Source organism: Lagopus muta, chromosome 5 (genome assembly GCF_023343835.1).
Source record: "Lagopus muta isolate bLagMut1 chromosome 5, bLagMut1 primary, whole genome shotgun sequence".
Lineage (NCBI taxonomy): Eukaryota > Metazoa > Chordata > Aves > Galliformes > Phasianidae > Lagopus > Lagopus muta.
In genome coordinates this window covers 7,834,019-7,852,362 of record NC_064437.1, presented here as the reverse complement: position 1 = coordinate 7,852,362, position 18,344 = coordinate 7,834,019, and the positions used below count along the sequence as shown (strand labels likewise).

The following is an 18,344-nucleotide window of genomic DNA, read 5'->3' as shown; positions in this document are numbered from 1 at the left end:
CATTTTCCCACCTTATTATGATGAGGTTGGGGTTGTTTCTTTACCTGACACCTCTGGGTGTTGTGAAGTCTAACTCAATGCTTCAAAAGTGCTAGGAAGAACTGGAATTTTATTTTTAAAGCCATAGCAATCTCTAGCCTTTCCCATACAGCGTTGTTTATGAGCATACTTTCATTAGTGCCTCATTTTTTTTATTATTTTTTTTTTTTTCCTTTCATTTTGAGTCTGGAAAAATATGTTGAAAACCGTTTCTCTGATGCCTATGGGAGAAATCAAGCTTCTTGAAGGGTGGGAGCATGGGGAGGCTGTGGAGCTATGAGGTCAGCTCTCTGAACCCACAGACAGTTATGGAAAGTCTCCCACTGGCTTTAGGCTAAACCCAAGCCTGTGACTTTTTTTTCCCCCTACTCTTTTCTTTGCGTGTCTTGGTTCAGAGAAGGGGTAAGGTGAAAAAGGCACACACAGAAATACGTGGCTGCTCCCTTCCTTCTCTCCGAAGATCATTTCCATCCATCCAACTTCTTTCCCAGATATGATATAATGTGCTTCTGTGACTAATATCTAGGCAGGAGAGAAAAATTATTTTCAACGTTCAAAAGAAACATAAACCAGCATACTTACGAGTGTTTTTTCTCTTCTTTGCCTCTGAAGGGCTAGAGTTTTATTATTCCTCTTGACTGCATGCTGTGATAGGCTCTGTTTGAGCCTACTGCTGGCAGCATGCTGTAGAGTCTCCAAAACTGGTATGCATTTCTGTCTCCATGTCTGAGTCGTCCATTAACACCAACATTTTAGTGCTATTCTGCCCTCCCTTCGAGTCACTGCTCTTGGGTAACAATGACACAGAAAGGTTGAGGTTTCAAGGAATTTGGAGGTATTATGAAGAGAAACCAAGAACTTTGCTCATTATGATGGGCTTTCTATGTCTTTATAGAGCCCAGCTCAGCCATGGTGAAGGGCACAAGCACTGGTGGGTCTTCATCAAACCTACCATGGTAGAGAACCAAGTCCTATCTCTATCCCAGGTTCTGTATATGCAGCAGAAAAGAAATGTCTCCAGCCCAACTCTGTTTGCATTCATTGCCTCGACAGAATTGGCCACAAGTAGGGCCAAGAAAAAAAACACTTGGATCTTCTTGAAATATTTGCATTTCTCTCTGGAGGAAATGCAGCAGCAGGATGGAATCACTGCGTGGGTTGGATCCTGCCCTCAGGGCAATGCTTGACTTGTGCACAGCCAGAAAACACAACTAGCTTGGTCCAACATACAACTATACAACTGTTGCTATTGTGCTTGCAGTACAGGCATCTGAACTAATTTGTCTTCAAGTAGATCCTTCTGCCTGAGCAATGATATCACAACCTCTGCATTCACTTTCGGTCTGGACCATTGCTAAGGGAGAACAATTTCTGGCATGTTTCTTGAAGTGCTTGCTTCCTGCAATATGAATGGAGACAGTTGTTCAAGAAAGTTGGGTAGGTGTGTGTTTGTCTTTTCTCTCTTCTGAGAGATATTTTTTTGCCAGTGCAAAGTAGAAGATGATAATGCTCCCATTAAAAATGAGGTGAATGCACAAGCTAACTTGAGTGGGTGGAAGGACTTCACACAGAATGAAGCTGGGGACAAAGCTGTCCTTGCCAAGATAAACAGCTGCAGCAATTTCCATAAAGCTAAAGGGCCCTGCTGCATTGCTATTCAAATAATTCACCCACATAGTGCTATCTGGGGCTGTGTATCCATCATGTTATAATTAAAATCAATGGATTTCATCTGTAGAAATAAAGGTGCATTGTAAGTCATGCGAGAGGACAGGAGAGCTGATATCATTAGGACAACAAACTGATATTCCTTAGGACAATAAAAATATGGGTATGTGCAAATCAAAGCAGAAAGCTCCCACTTTCCTTCCTACATCTGTCTTTCATTTGCTTTGCCTTGCTCTGCCTGTTGTTGATGTTCTCTTGGTCCCTTTGTTCAAGCTGCCTCTCATTCCAAGAAGGCAGAGAGCACCAGGTGTGAATGAGAGCTGTGAGCGTGAACTCACTGTTGCTGTTATTATTGTTATCATTCCTCTGGAAATCAGTTTGATGGAGATTTGGCTCTGTGTAATTTGTTCTGCTGGTTTAACCTAGTCTACGTGAAATGTGGAAGTACAATAAAGTGAAGAGCTTTGGATGGTGGCTTTCACCCAAAGGTGCAACCTGATCTTATAAATGCTGGTGTGCTTTGGAGCAAGGTGTATAAGCTATGGATTTGGACGTGCTGCTTGAATGCCTTAGGTGTCCAGAATGTGATGCAAAGCCCATTTCAGTCAGTGGAAGGTCTCTGCTTGCATGTTGGCTCCAGTTCTCATTGCAGCTGCACACACAATGCAGTTTACTGGGTGTTAAACCTGGAGAGAGGGCAGAATGCTTTGTGAGCTTTATGGGCTGTTAGGCAGGCACAGGTTAACTCAAAGATGGACCCATTGGGGTTTTGAGTCCTGACTCCTTTTCACATCTGCAAAATACGGGGGCAGTGCCAGGACTGAAAGCCTTGAGGTGCTTCTCATTGACCTCAAATCCACACAGTGGTGCTCTTGAGATATTCCTACACTGACCAAAGCATGTCCTTGACACATAAAGTCCATGAGCTGGTGCAAGGTGAGGCATCTGGCTGCCAAGCTGCAAGAGGCACTGGCACTGTGCATTTGTGCTTCTATTACTATCCGCCCTTCCAATACCCAGCGCCTGAAACTCACTCTTTAAATGCACAAAGAGATATTACAAGGCTCCTATTTAAATTGAGAAAAACAGTCTGTTAAAAAAGCTAATATAGAATCTGTAATGCTCAATAAAAAGTTTGTGTTTTACGGTTTAAGACCCCAGTGAAAATAAGTATTAAATATTCCCACCATCCAGCTATTTAGCAGCCTAGACTCATACTACTTTTTTTTCCTTTACTATTGTTCCATTACTGGCAGCAGACTTACGGTGTCTGGTTATTTTTGTCTTTGGACAACTCGTGATTTTTGCAGTTCCTCTGGCTCCACCTGTACATCCAACAGGACTCTTTTCATTTAATATATGTCTAAGCGGTTCCGTCTGCTCCAGTTGAGTCCTTGCAAATGCTACAGAGCTCCTTTCTGAAGCTGTGTTAGGTGGCTGTATCTTTGGGAATGATCTTGGAAAAGTCAGCAGCAGGAGGAACAGTCTGGCATAACCTTAAGATAAACCCCTGCTTTCTCCCTGCTTGATATATTGTTCCTTCCCACCAATAATTCTAAGCTCCTATGCCTTCATTCAGTAGTGATTAAATACACAGGCAATGATGTGTGCTGTCTGTAGGCCACGTTGTATCTTCATTTCTAGCATGACAGTAGTTGAGTGATCGCAGCCTACTGGAACTGCACCTTGGCTAGCAATTCTTAGGACTGCTTGCATAGGGTGAAAGGTTTTGAGTGCAGCAATTTCTAGGGGTTTCATGAGAATAAGCAGGAAAGCTCTATTAGTGAAGGGTGAGATAATAAGATCTATTATTAAAAAAAATATTGGGGTAGAGGGGAAACCTCCAAAGGCCAAAGCTCTCTCGGGAATACTTTTCATCCATTTAAATGCTTTTCAGGAAGAGGGAAGCAACAGTACTCTTTAAGTCCAAGCTGGTTAAAAGGAAAGAAGCTGTATATGGAGAGCTATATATATATGGTAGCAGTCTGTGTTGGATACTTCTGCACTGCTCTGCAGAGGGCAGCTGTCCTTATCTTGATCAAAGGAACAGGGTAGGTCCTGGCCATCTATGGCTGAGTGTTACAGCATTTGTAATAGGTGGCTCAGAAAAGCCATTTATACACATTGGAAGTCAATTGGAGGGGTCTATTCTCTACACTTGGGAAATTTCTGGGAGTTCATAAACTGAGAAGATTGGAAACTGCTGAGCACAATGAAATGTGGGCTCACACTGAAGCTGTGTGCAGCTGAACAGTTTCCCAGCCCCAGCTGCAAGGGGAGCACTTGTGGGTGGCACTCCAGATTTGGACCTGGGAAGCACTGATCCCAAAGATGTTCTGCTGGGCAGCAGTGTGGTTACTGAGCTGCTCCACAAGGAAGGCAGCAGCCTTCTCTGAGTCTTTCTCATCTCAGCTTCCCCTCTTTCCAGTGCAAATCTATTAACAGGAAAATCTCAAGTTAGAGGAAAAAGCTGCAGTTACAGCCTGGGAGTACAGAGAGAGGTCAGAGTAAGTAGAAGCTTATGCGAAAGTCACTGCTGGGCTGGTATCTGGCTGTGCTGACTGAAGGGTTGGATTGGGTTTAGGCCTGTGGCTGGGCAGGATGCTTCAGAGTGAAAAGACTTGGCTGGAGGAGATGGGTTGGGGCTAGGAATAGCTGGCAGTGTGTCATGGGGTATAGTCAGGGCCGTGGCTGGGCCATAGGGATTGGTTGGGAGAATTGGGATGGGGATTGCCTGGTATTTCAAGAGGTGGAATCTTTTGTACCCTGCTTTCTTGATTGCCCTTTATGCTCAATGGCAATCCCTTCCTGTGCCATGGTTAGTTCAGTTCTAACTATCTCAAGTGCCTGTGCTCACACTACATTTCCTGGTGGTGGATGTTTCTAAAACAGCTTTGCTAGTGGAATCTTCTGAATTACAGTGTGTTAAAGAGCGAATAATTTTTATGTAATTAAGAACCAAACAATAATTCTGTGATCAGCAAAAAGCCTGCAAGGTCAGCTGCAAGGCAGAATGCAGAGAACAGAAAGGATATGCCATCAGGAAATCTCTGTATCTTGGTTGGGCTTCTAACTGCCAGGCATTGTGACAGCAATGCCAACACTGCTCCAAACCCTTGACGTAGAAGAGGAAAACAGGGCTCTCAGATCCTTTATGGACCATGCAGAGCATTTCTCCAGCTCACACCCAGACATGCAGAGGTTAACCAAGTGGTTTCTCCCAAGTGACAAGGACCAGAGGCTGAGACTGCTTCAGAATTACTCCTTGCACACCAGGTGAAGCAATTTTTTCACATACAAAAAGGTAACAGTGAGATTCTCCACATCTCTGCCCAAATGAATGTAACAAACCCATGTTATTTTAAGAGGATCCTTCCTTAGAGTACAATTTCTCCATCCAGTGCTGGTATTGGAAAAATCGTATAATTGCATGTTCCCATATTTTTTTTTTTTCAGTTCTTCCATACCTTTAGTGTAGAAGAAAGAACTTAGACATACAAGATTCTTGTGCTACGGATTTATAATAACTTTTTATTAATATATTATGCTACAAAAATATTTTGACAAAATAATATTAGAAAGCATCTTTTTATTACACTCTTCAAAACAGTTCACAAAAGCAGGAGGCGGAACAGGAAAAAATATTTGAAATACATTTGAATCAAAAACTGACAAACATGCAATTTAAAATTCAGTGTGAGCATGAATCTACAGGGCAGTTGATCATTCCTGTAGATGAGAAATGTGGATTACTAATTGGCAAGATATTGCTGTAGCTAGATTAAGGTGCCTCCTGAAGAGCTTGATGCAGGAAAGTCTGTATTTAGGTTGGGACAAAGCACACACGTGCACCCACAAACACTCGTACAGACACTCAAGCCCATGAGCTCAAAATTAGGAAGCTGGCTCTCTGCTCCAATTAAGCCAAAACAGGCTGAAGCTGAAACCTTGCATGCTATGTTGATCACTCTGGAGATAAAGCAAGCCCTTGTGCTTTTTGGATATAAAATAGAAATGTCTTACGGTACTACGCGAAGTGAGGAGTGATAACTGTGATAACCACTATGGCACTTTGGTTTCTCTGACTTAAAGGTATGATGGGAAACTCCTCTCTAACAGTGGTATATGTAAGGACTGATTGGGATTTATCATTCTACTAATCAATGCACTGAGCATAGTGCTCTTTTCCTCTGTCTCATCATTGTATATTGAAGACAAACATACAGCTCTGTACCTTGGGTGTTCCTAAATTATGCTGGAGACTGGAGGAATGGGAAGTTCAACAGAGTAGATTTTTGACACCTGTATGAAGCATAGTTACTATAAATCATTTCATTTATTTCTGGAAGAAGTATTGCATTATTCAACAGCCCAAGGGATTGCAGAGAAACTGCATCAGTCATAAAATACAACATACCTTCTGTTGCAGCTTACTGACTGGTTCTTCAAGTGGCGATGCATGTTAATACAGCATCTGTAGTTAAACATTGGCAAGAGAAACACTGAAACAATTACAGAGTGGAAGTCAGTCCTGTTGCTGGTGGTATGGTGTATTTACTGGGACAATAGCTTGGTAGAAAACAACATTCCTTTCTAATATTACCACTACACATACTTTGAATTGCAGTAGTGTCAGTTGCAGCTGAGTTGATAGGGTGAATCACACAAACATTCAACTGTGGGCCCAACAGTGTGGAACATTTGTGTACCTGTTTGCTAGACACTGAATGACTCTCTTGATTGTGTTTCTTACAAGTAAACGCTATCATCAGTATTTGCTGTCTTACACAGTGTGGATTAGATTTATTTTTAAAACCCTCTCTCCTGGAATTTGTCACTGGAAATCTGAGTTTTCATCAGAAAGAGATAAAGCAGTTGGATCCTCACTCTCTGAGAAATCCACTGAATAAAAGTGAAGCCCCGTGAAGCTGGTAGTCAGTGTTACTTCCAGACCATGCATCAAATCTGATATACACTATAAAATCACATGGAATAAAATCATGATCCAATGTGCATAGATCTGTGCCAATACACCAGTACTGATGTATTTCAATTAATACTGAGCTAGTGTAGCTGATTAATAAATAACCTGTTTTATTAATCACAGTGAGGGTCTCATTTTCTACTACTGCGATCCTTGCTTGCCAAGGATTTTAAAAAGAATAACAAGTTACCCAAAGTCATAGCTTAGGGAAGACAAAATAAGACATACTTGGTCAGCAAACTGCACCAAAGCCATTCAGCTGGGGTTCCTGAGCTAGTATCTGTGAGAAGCATCTTCTCTTAAACTTATTGCAAGTGGTTTCTTCTTCCCTAGCCAGGGGTGATGGTGTGAGCTGGCAGAAGGGTGCTGGCTCCAAGTCCAGCAGATACTTTGCTTGGACACCTGCACTGCAGGATGACTGGGCAGAAGGATAAGTGAAACGCGGTGACCTCCAGCAGTGCTCACTCATTTTGCAGAGACTATAGGCAAAATGCCAAGAAATGTAAATACGCCACAATGTATGACATCATAGCTTTGATGTCCAAGCTGTTTACATACCGTGATATCCAAACACGCTGTGATATAGGAGCTAGTATCTAGTATTACTATTACTGTCCATTGGACTCAGGAAATATTTATTAGTGACAAACAGTGATTATTCTGTGTGGTACAGTGACAGCTGTGGCTGTGTGCTCATTGTAATAAAAAAAGAAAAAAGACTAAGAGTCCTACAGAGAAAACCACGGGTTGGGTAGAGTGGAACTGTAGGTTCCAGTCTTGATCCTGTTGGTGGTTTTCCTTATGGTCCTGGCCATGCTGTTTCTGTTTTTTTACTCCTTTTTTCTTTTTTTCCTATGATCTTCATATGGTTTTATCTATTAGTTCTGTAAGCTCTCTGACACTGGGAATTATTTCTGCTATGGCACCACAGAATCATTTCTGGACTTGATCAGATTACAGCAAATAAAATTCAATGGGCTTTGATTCACTGGCTGTTCACTTTTACCGTGTAACTAATCATCACCCTTATGACTTGCCTACCTTATTTCCAGCTCAATTTTTGTAACTAATGCCCTGTCATTCAGTTCTGAACTCTGTTTTGAATATGGCAGGAGAACCAATCTTTTAGAATGTGTTACGGTTGAATTTGAAGGCCTGTTAAGCCATTATATTCAAATGAAGCCACTTTGGGGGAAACGGACAAATAAAACTGAAATGAAAGTTCTCAAAATATGTTTCCAATATCTAACTCAGTGCAATAAATATTATGCAAGGTGAATGGCTTCTGTCCAAAGCTAACATCTCTAATCTTCTGCTAGCCAAAATACACAACACAGAAGTATGCACAGGGTGCGCTTGAATCTCCTATTTGGGGCAAAGCTTGAAGTTTTCCATTCAGTCTTATCAACTATTGTCCTTTATAAAACAGGGGCAGCTTACACGGCTGTCTGCTGCACCCACTTAAGTCAATCACAAATCTATACATCCTTTTTTCCAAAATAAAGCAAGAGCTGGAAGTCATGGGCTGTGGTAAGTCAGATGAAAGTAGAGTGTTCTCCCTTGCCTTGGCAAAGCAATGGGCTGGGATGCATGGTAGAAAAGCTCTGGTTTATCATGGTTCCAAATAAAACCACGTACTTATTTCAGGCTGATTATTTCCTAAGCTTCTTCCCTGACTCATTATTCTGGTGACAAACTGTGAATCCTGAACCATCTTCCACTCAGGAGACCTAAAGATGACATGGAATTGTCTCCAGTTCTGAAGGTGATGCTGCTGTGTTATTGTGATTGCTGTCATTATCTGAATGTGATTCTTAAGGTGAAAAAGCAATGCTTTTTCATAGATGGATGGTGTTTTCCTTTTTTTATTTTCAGTTCTTCTTTGAGATATTTTCATGACACTTCAGATTTTTGCACTGCAGATGACTTCAGGGAAAAAAAAAAAAAGACTATTTAAAAAAAAAAATTGTTAGGATTTTTTGCAGTGAAAGTCATTTTTTTTTCATCCTGTGTTTTTTGGAAAAAAATTAACAACAGCCTTACTAAACATGGCTGTTATTAAGATGGATGTATTTTTTTCCCATAGATGATGTTCATCTGATTAATGAGAAGTAGCTGCTTGGAGATTGGGCGAATTTTTTCATTGAGTGCAAGTTGTCAGAACTTAATCCTTCTATTGACTTAGATGGACGTAGTCTACAAACAGAGGAGAGGTTTTGCATGACAGAGGAATTACCTTGGTTCCTGTAGCCTTGAAGAGATTGTGGACAGATTATAATTCAATACAAGGATTTCAACTCTAAGCACAATAGCAAGATGCCGATCGATGATTTCTAGACATTTCCTTCCCTCCTTGCAGGTTGACTATCTATTTATCAATTGAATTAATAAAGCAGTTCTACAGATTAGCACGATATTGCATCTTTATGCTCTATAGACAGACCAAGTCCTGCTCTCATTTATGCTGGGAAGGATTGAAGGCTTGTGTTTATATAAAAAGAGGGAGAGAATAATTCCAGTGGGATTACTGCAGTTAAAATGAAATCTTTTATTAAGAGAAAGATGTCTTAATCTCAGGCTAAAAAGGGAGATTGGTAATTTCTAGAGAAGGTGAATGGTTGAGTTAAAGACAACTGGGGAACTCAGAGGGTTATCTTGACTAACGACTTACTAAGTCATACAAAAATAACTGAGATTTTAGGTTGTAGCAGCTGATTTGAGAGTGCACTTATCCCTCTATTGGGCATAGGCCGCAGATAAGGGGATCTGCTTTATTTAGTCTAAGTTATTCTAATGAGAATTTTAGAAAAAGCAAAATAGAGTACAAATGTACTTATTGGATTGTTGCTGTAAGAAGTTATGTTTAAAGAAACAAGCCATTCATTTTGGTGCCACTTCAGGCATTTGCAGAGTTGTCAGTTAAAAAACAAATATAGAAAATATTAATTTATCTGTTTCACCATCGCTACTGATTACTAGGGATGTTATTGACATATACAACAAGAAAAAAATAAGTTTACCAGTCGAATAAATACACTTTTTTTTCTTTTTTCTTTATATGAACATGAATATTTTACAAAACCCCATAGCACTATGGGAAATAAAGATCCTTCTACAAAAAGAAGATGTAAGTCAGTGTTACAATAAAGCTTTAGAGTTTCAAAATGTATCTGGGCAAAGAGACAAAATCAGCTAGAAGGCACTCTTGATTCACTGAGAAGGTCCAGTCTGGAAATGCTGTCAAAACATCCAATTCGTTCATAAATTATCTCTCTTCTCTATTCCAAGGGATTGCACGTAATACTAATGTGGTCAGGAAGGCTGCAGTAGATTCAGGAGGAATGAAGCTATGGCCACGTAGAGAGGAGCAGTCACTGATGTCCATAATATGGTGGCTGAGGCTGAGCTTGTAGGCTGAGGCTGGGATGGGTGATCTGAGCGTGGCCTCTGGTCCAGCCGGTTGGAAATCCAAATGGGAGGTTTGACTGTGATGTAGCCATTGGTTATCCTGATATAGGAAGGCAACGTGGTGGTGCTAAAAGAAAACACAAAGAAGGAAATTAAATGGGAGAGCCCTTGTCTCTGTTCTGTGAGCTGATGTCCAAGCTGGCAGTAACAACAACCATCTCAATCTCAATTATTTTTTTGCCCTCAGTAGACTCAGTTGCCCTCAGACTCCCAGAGGACGCTAATTGTGATGGTCTGGACACAGCTCTGATTCAGGAAGTCCCTTCAATTCTGGCTGCTGGAAGGATATAACCAAAGAAGAGATCACTCTTGATGAATTTAATTTATTGCACTCATTTTTTAATTTTTTTTTTTTAAGCATCCACTACTGGCCATCTTTCAGAGACTGTGACAGGTGTATCCTTGTACTGAACCATTTGGAATGTCTCAGAGCTATGATTTCCCACCAAGGACTTGATACCAAGTCCAGGAGGGGCCAAAAGAGATGTCCTTCTCCTGTTTCACACCTCATAAGGAATTCCCTAGGATCCCTTACAAAACCAATAACTTTGGGCATAGGAGACCAAGCAGTTTCATTTCTTTTCCTAGTTTTAGGGAATTCTGGATCCTAAGACAATGCCAAAAACAGACTCAGGGTGAAGTTTCTCCAGCTGTGGCTTTGCCTCAATAGTAGTGTGATTGCTTATTGATTGCAGCTTGAGTTAGTACTTCGATTTGAATGTGCATGTTGGAATTCATCACGATTCCCATGACAGTAAAGGTCAAAAAAAGTCAGTTCTCCATTGATTTGCAAGTTTTAAGTTGTAATTTCCATTTCATAAAATGCTTCCTTTGCACCCAGCACTGGATGGTCCATAATCCATCAGCTGTCACAGAGCAGCATACGTGAGTATGCAGACTGTGCAAGGTAGATCCTGGACTTAAAAACAAGGCTCTGCTGTGGAGCAAGGGGGAAATAGACAAGTCCTTCTGAAAACAAGATGTGACACGAATACCTGCAGATTCTCTCTGTTACTTCTTAAATCTTCCATAGAGGGAATTTGGGAGCACTAAAAATGACCTTCACATAATTTTTTTTTTATGGTGTAAGAAGCTCTGCAGTCCTGTAACTATTTAGCTACAGTATCTGAGATCCTGACCCTGGAGGAAAAAGGCTGTGCCTTGAGTAAGATCAGATAAAAGGAACAATACTTCGTTCCAGATTCATGCACAGAATTTAGAGGCAATGAATGCTTTTGTCTTTTTCTGTCTAAGTCAATACTGAGATAGCATATAATTATCACCACTGTTCAGAGCTTTTTAGCTCAGATGCTTAAGAAGTGTTGAATTGCTCATAAGCTGTAAGAAGATCAGAGTCCACCCAGAAGAGGGCACTGGTAAACTCATGCTGGTCAACATCAAATGCAGCAGACAATCACAGCACATAGCACTTCACTCTGGGTTTTAGGGTAATTCTTTTCAGTTCCTCCCTCATTCTTTACACTGTCACCACATTTTCTGGGTGGGACCTTAACTGATGTGCGATGAATTGGAGGTAAAGGCAGCCTAGAATTAAATACGTGGGGACTGCTTCATGAGAATAGATACTCCATTTAGCCAGTATTATGTCTTGATAGTGAGAAGGAGTGCTTATACCAGAGGAACAAACTGCTGTAAACAGAGGATTCTGAAATCGCACAATGCTGGAGACAGCTCTTATCTAAATTCCTATGGTGAGTGGTTGGATTGTATCTTTAATGGATGACGCAGGGTATGCAGCTTCAGAACTTGTGATACTGCATCAAAAAACATTAGATTTGGGATAAGGTTATGCTCTGTTTTAAATCTTTAACTCCATACCGTTTGCCCTTAGTAAGGTGCTTGTACTCTTCTTCAGGTGACTTGTAGCTTTACAGAAATAAGCCATTTAGCCCTAAGTTAAAATTAAGTTTGCAAGAAAGGTTTGACTTCTGGTTTTCAAATGTCACCACAATGCCATGCAGGATTTACAGTTTGGGTATAGCCTACTCCTGTCCCATTTTATGGGCTTGCTTCTCCAGTGAGACTAAAAGGTACGATGTCCCTTGCACAGACTGTCATTTTGCACCTCTGGGATGTATGATGTGAGTTGTCTGGGGTGGGGGACAGGCTGGTTAGGGATTCACAGCCAACCGGAGGGTTTCTAAAGGAGTCTTAAATCAAGAGTTTGCATTTCTGTATGATGTGCTTCCATTTTTTAGCAAACTTCCAGAAGTGTTTTGCTTTGGTGGTTTTTTTTTCCTTCCTTGAAAAAAAAAAAAAAAAAAAAAAAAAGGTTGGGGGGACTATTAACTTAAAATCCAGGGCTTCCTGTCAAGAGACCTGAGAAGTTTTTACCACTCTTCTCAGCCAGTGAGGTCATTTACTGGTTTCAAGACATTAGATTTATAGAGATGTTTCTTTGTTAAGATAAATATTGTTAGGTGGGGTTATTTGTTAGTTAAAAAAAAAAAAAAAATCCATAAGTGCTTTAATAGGGAAGAACAGTGTGTTTCCATTAACGTGTACAAGACACACAAACAGCAGATGAATCATAGCTTAGCCATATGATATATTTTGTTAAATGCAACTCCACTTCTAGCATGCTAGCCTACTGCCCAGGTGGTCTAGAGATAAAGAGAATGATTGCTTTTAACAAACACTACATGCCTTCTTGTAAAATCTTTGGTTCAAGATTGTAACCTGACTGTTCCTATGGTGAGTGGGAAGAGAAATCTCAGTCTCCAGGGGTAGAGCCTTAGATTCGTTAAGGTTGAAAAAGACCACTAAGATCATCTATCTAGTCCAACTGCCAGCCCATCCCCACCATGCCCTCTGGGGGTCTTCCTTTTCCTGCAGGTTACACAAGGTAAGACAGCTTGGTTTGATTGCAACCTCATCTTAGAGGTGGCTCAGGTGATGAGAGAACTTTTCCAAGCTCACTCTGAGCACATGTGCCCAGGCGTGTGGGAATCTCACTGACTCCCATAGGAAAGGAGAAGCAGGGTCCCCTGAACTCAACTGGATGCTTCCCACTGACCTCAGAGAGGTTTTGATTCTTCCTGAACTGTATGTGTGATTCACAAGATGAATCACAGATCTTGGGGATAATAAGCTAAATTATTGTCACACATTCTCTTGCCAGACGAGGCTATTCCATGTTTGAGTTTTTTGCATCTGATAAAAATGTCTTTAGTAAACCATTCCACATGAGTGATGATGAATAGGCAACCAGTGGCTCTGCTGTTCATACGTCTCTTTTTTGCTCCTGTGTATGGGATTGTTTTAAGAATTTGGAAGACTCCAGGTATATTTTAGCCAAAAGACCTGCGGTATCACATTCACAAGCTTGTACTTTTGATCAGATAATAGGGCAGTTTTTCAAATCACTGCATTAGTCATACATTGTCTTACCACCACTAGAATGTGTAAAACTTTCTCAAAAATAGGGCCTCAGTCACAGGCTGTATGAACAGATCCTACTGAATCCAATTACATGAATCAAGTCCTTTATGCTGGGGGTACGCTGAAGCACCTTGATGATTTGGGAGCATGTTAAAATTGAAAAATAAAATGCACACACAGCCTCATGGGGGAATTTCTGTTCTGGTTTAGCTTGCAAGGAGCTTGGAAATACATTTTCAGTTTAACTTCAGGTTTATTCCCATATGCAGGGCACATTTGACCACGTGTGACATCACATCAGAATCACAGAACACAGGGCTAAGGAGGGACTTTCTGGCCCATCTGTTGCAAAGACTGGGAGATCGAAACTCTCCTGAGCTGTATGTCTAATCCAGTCTTCAAAACTGCATACAGTGATAGCAATTCCAGAGTCTCTGCAGAGAGATCTGACATCCAGAATTACTGCATCATGTTTCACCAAATATCCCATGCTGCAGCTCGAGTTCGTGACTCCTGCTGTCCCCACAGACCCGTTCATTCCTTTCCTTTTCTCAGCAGCCTTTCAAGTAGTTTGAAGACTTAACCATGTTTCAGCTCAGTCTTTTCTCATATGTGTGAACAATTCTCCCTACTCTTTTACTGCAAGTCCTTGTGAAAGTCCATGAGAAGCTCTGGTTCCCACTTAGGAACCCACTTTGCAGTTTCCATGAAGATGGTCTTTTCGCTATTTCTGCTCCCAAACCACCCGTACTGGAAGCATAAAGCTCCCAGTAACTGATCTCAAGCTGATGGAAAATTGGTGTACTCTGAGGGGAGGAGACTGGCTCAGTTCTGGTGATGCTGAAGCTGCTCCAGGGGAGCTTCAAGTTGGGTACCAGGAAATATTTCTCCTCTGAAAGAGCAGTCATGTACTGGCAAAGGCTGCCCAGAGGGGTGGTGAGGTCACCATCCCTGGAGGTGTTCAAGAATGGTGGGGATGTAGCACTGAGGGACATGGTTCAGTAGGTAATACTGGTGGTAGGTGGACCGTTGGATTCGAGGGTCTTTTTCTCACCTTAATTACTTGATTCTAGGAGTTTGTATTTGCATGCTTTTTTTTTTTATCTGCTGCCATCTTTCAGTCCCAACATGGTTTCCATTCAAATTGGAGGAAGTGGCCTTTTAAAGCAGAACTTAAAAAAGTGTTTGGGGATTTTCCTGGATCAAAGGAGCTATGTAAGCACATGACAAGTATTTTAAATAAATATAAACAAATGTGGATTCAGGCTGCCTTTCTTACAGTATGAAATCTGATGAAAGCAGCTTATTAAGATGATGTGCTAGCATAGATTGAACACTGAAAATAAGCATTTTTCAACTGAAAACCTTTTAATACTGCCTTTCTTGTGGACACAGTTCTTGCAGCCAGTGGGATAAGTCCTGCAGGATGCTGAGTCTCAAACGAGCAGGACTCTTAGCTCTGCAGGCACAAGCGCTCCCAGAAAGGTTCGTCTGCACATACCTACAACTCAGCACGTTCTAAAACCTCTTGCAGGATCAAGGCCAACAGGCTCACGCTTTGGCAAGATTCATTCAGTTCATCGAAAAAAAAGAAGAAAAAAACCAGAAAACTCCAATCTGGATCAGATTAAGGAATCAGAGTTTTGTCCAGGGGAGACCATTCATTTGCAGTAGTGCAGTAAGCTGCCTTTGCATGTCTGGATGAGTGAGCAATCTCACACACTGGTTTGTGGCCAACAGAGAACACAGGATGAGCCAAAGAAGAGCCTTATCTTTATTATCTTCCCTTTATCCTGGAGCTACAGGGAGCCTAGGTCTTTGGCCATTTTCCATTTTCTCCACTACAAGAATCTGCCCTCTCTAGAAGCACAGAGAGGCAGATAAACCGCACTGTTGGTACAGGGGTCAGGCAACAACATCAGGAGCATTTCAACAACCTGCCACCATCAATCTGAGCTTCTCTTCCATCAGGATATCAATGGGAACTATACTCCCACCTGCAAAGAACTTGGAGCACAGACCCTGCTTTATTTCAGTGCTCTGTCTCCCCTAGAGACTGCTGGCAAGCCAGCCATTCCCCTTTGGAATGAACATTTGGAGCCTCCAGCCTCCGAGCAGAAGCAAAGGGAGTTGGACTAGATGGCCTTTAATGGTCCCAACTCAAAGATTTTATGATTCTACGTCTGTGATGAGCCCTGCTCTTTGTTAGGGCATTGGCTTATCTCTAGGAGGAATAAGAAGGCAGTGAGGGAAAGGAGGAAATTTGAAGCACAAGTTTCACAAGGCAATGGCTCTGAAAGGCCAAAAAGCCATGACCAAGCATGCCAGGATGCTGCTGCACTCTATCAAAATGTGCCTGGCATAAGGCAAATCACTGGATGGATGGTGGGGGGGGCATCTTCCTTGCCAGACCCAAGAATGCAGCATACAAGAACAGGATGCCTCCCAGACATGCTGGAGAGAGGCTGTCAGCAGTACCCGCAGAAGATGCCACCAAGGAGAATCACAAATTGTCCTTCAGAAGCCCTGGACTTTAACAGGATTTAAGGGTGGGATTAATTGTAGCTACAGGCTACAATTAGGCAGACTTGCAGTCAGAGCTATTTATCTGTGTTTTCTTTACAGTCAATTGGGAATGAGACATCTCCAAAGGACACCATCCCCACAAAGGCATCTCCAAGAATGAGCTGTCCTTCAGAGCCTTCCCTCTGGAATTATGGTCTGTTGAACCTCAGCTAAATTCGTGTCCCATTGTGGACTTTGATTGGTAAGGACAGCCTACTGCAGTCTTTCCTAAATCAGGCTTGGGGAAGAGAAAGAATGCTCCTTTCATTGTGCAAAACACAGTGAGGAGTAGAAATGAAGATTACCTTCAGGCTCTATCTGGACTTGAAGAGAGGTGCACAGATAGAACGAACTTGACAGGGAATGTTAAAAACAACAAGATGGGATTATCTAGGTACATTGGCCAGAAGAGTCAGGCCAAAGAGAGCATACTTCCTTTGGAAAATGAGAAAGGAGAACTGGCTATAACAGATACAGAGAAGGCTAAGGTACTAAATGAGTTCTTTGCCTGGTCTTTGTTGGCAGCCAAGATTCTCGTATTGCTCACATCTTTGAGCCTGTAGGTATTAACTGGGAGAGTAAATCCCCCCCTTCTGTAAGAGCAGAGCAACGTCAACTCATGAGACTGAACGTATACAACCCTATGGGGCTGGATGATATGCATCCCAGGGTCCTGAAGAAGCTGGCTGATGTGATTGCTGAGCCACTCTTCATCATATTTGAGAAGTTGTGGCTGTTGGGAGAAGTCCCCACGGACTGGAAAAAAGAAAATGTCATTCCCATTTACCAGAATTGGAGGAAGGAGGTCCCAGGGAACTACAGGCTGGTGAGTCTCACCTCTGTAGCTGGGAAGATCATAGAACAGATCCTCTAGAAGACATGTTAAGACAGATGTAGGATGAGCAGGTGATCCGAGATAGCCAGCACAGCTGTATGAAGGGAAATCCATGTCTGAGCAACCTAGTGGTCTTCTATGATGGAGTGATGACATCAGTGGACAAAAGGAAGGTGACCACTGTCATTTACCTGGACTTGTGCAAAGACTTTGATGCGGTCCACCACCACATCCTTATCTCTGAATTGGAGAGATACGGATTTGAGGGCTGGACTATTCAATGGATAAGGAATTGGTTGGAAGGCATTAGACAGAGGGTTGTGCTGAATGGCAGTGTGTCTAGGTGGAGACTTTGATGAACAGTGTCCCCCATGGATCTGTCTTGGGACTGGTGCTACTCAACATCGAGTTCACCCTCAGCAAGCTTGCTGATGATACCAAGCTGAGTGACGCAGTTGACACGTTAGAAGGAAGGGATGGCATCCAGAGGGCTTTGACAAACTTGAAAGGCGGGCCTGTGTGAACCTAAGGAGGTTCAACATAACAAAGTGCAAGGTCTTGCACTTGGGTTGGAGTAATTCCAGATACATATACAGACTGGAAGAAGAGCTCCTTGAAAACAGCCCTGGGGAGAAGGACCTGGGGATCCTGGTGGATGAAAAACTAAACATGAGCCAGCAGTGTGCTCTTGCAGCTTGGAAGGCGAATGGCATCCTGGGCTCCATCAGGAGAGGGGTGGCCAGTAGGAAGGTGATTGTCCCTCTCTACTCTGTTCTTGTGAAGCCCCATCCAGAGTACCAAGCCCAGATCTGGGGCCTCCAATAGAGAAAAGATGTGGAGCTGTTGGAGAGGGTGCAGAGGAGGGCCACAAAGATAATCATAGGGCTGGAGCACCTCCCTTAGGAGGACAGGCTGAGGGAGCTGCACTTGTTCAGCCTGGAGAAGGCTGCAAGGAGACCTTACTGCAGACTTCAGTATTTAAAAGGGGATTATAAAAATGAGGGTGTAGCAGAAATGCTAAGTCACAGCTTGAAACAGTAATTGAGCACCTGGTGGGAAGGCAGGGCCAACCCAGGGAAGCTCAGGTGCATGCAATGCAGCTGAGTGACTGGAAGGGTTGGAGCCAGGATCCACTCCTCCCCCGACCTGATTTAAGGGTTAACAGTGGAGATGAGGGTATCTTGCTGGAGATCCCTGCATACCTGGAACCTTTCAAAAGTAAGCAAATTTTCTTCCTTCATTTCTGCATCTGTAGCTGCTGTGTTTGGGCTTCTCCTCATTTGCTGTAACCTAGGACTTTGCCACCCCACTATTATTGCTGTACTTTCCATCACATTATAGTATTACAGAAAGGAATCAGCTTTTTAAAGAGTAGATAGTGAT

The 18,344-nt window shown here is 42.2% G+C and overlaps 1 protein-coding gene across 1 annotated transcript in view; it reads right to left on the bottom strand.

Moving 5' to 3' along the window:
• Positions 1–8,625: 8,625 nt before the first annotated feature.
• Positions 8,626–18,344, bottom strand: part of TRABD2B (TraB domain containing 2B) — a 255,397-nt gene continuing 245,678 nt past the window's right edge. The window contains exon 7 of the mRNA XM_048944471.1: positions 8,626–10,226. Coding sequence (XP_048800428.1) covers positions 10,004–10,226 — 223 coding nt within the window. The 3' untranslated portion in view covers positions 8,626–10,003. The remainder of the gene's footprint in view (positions 10,227–18,344) is intronic.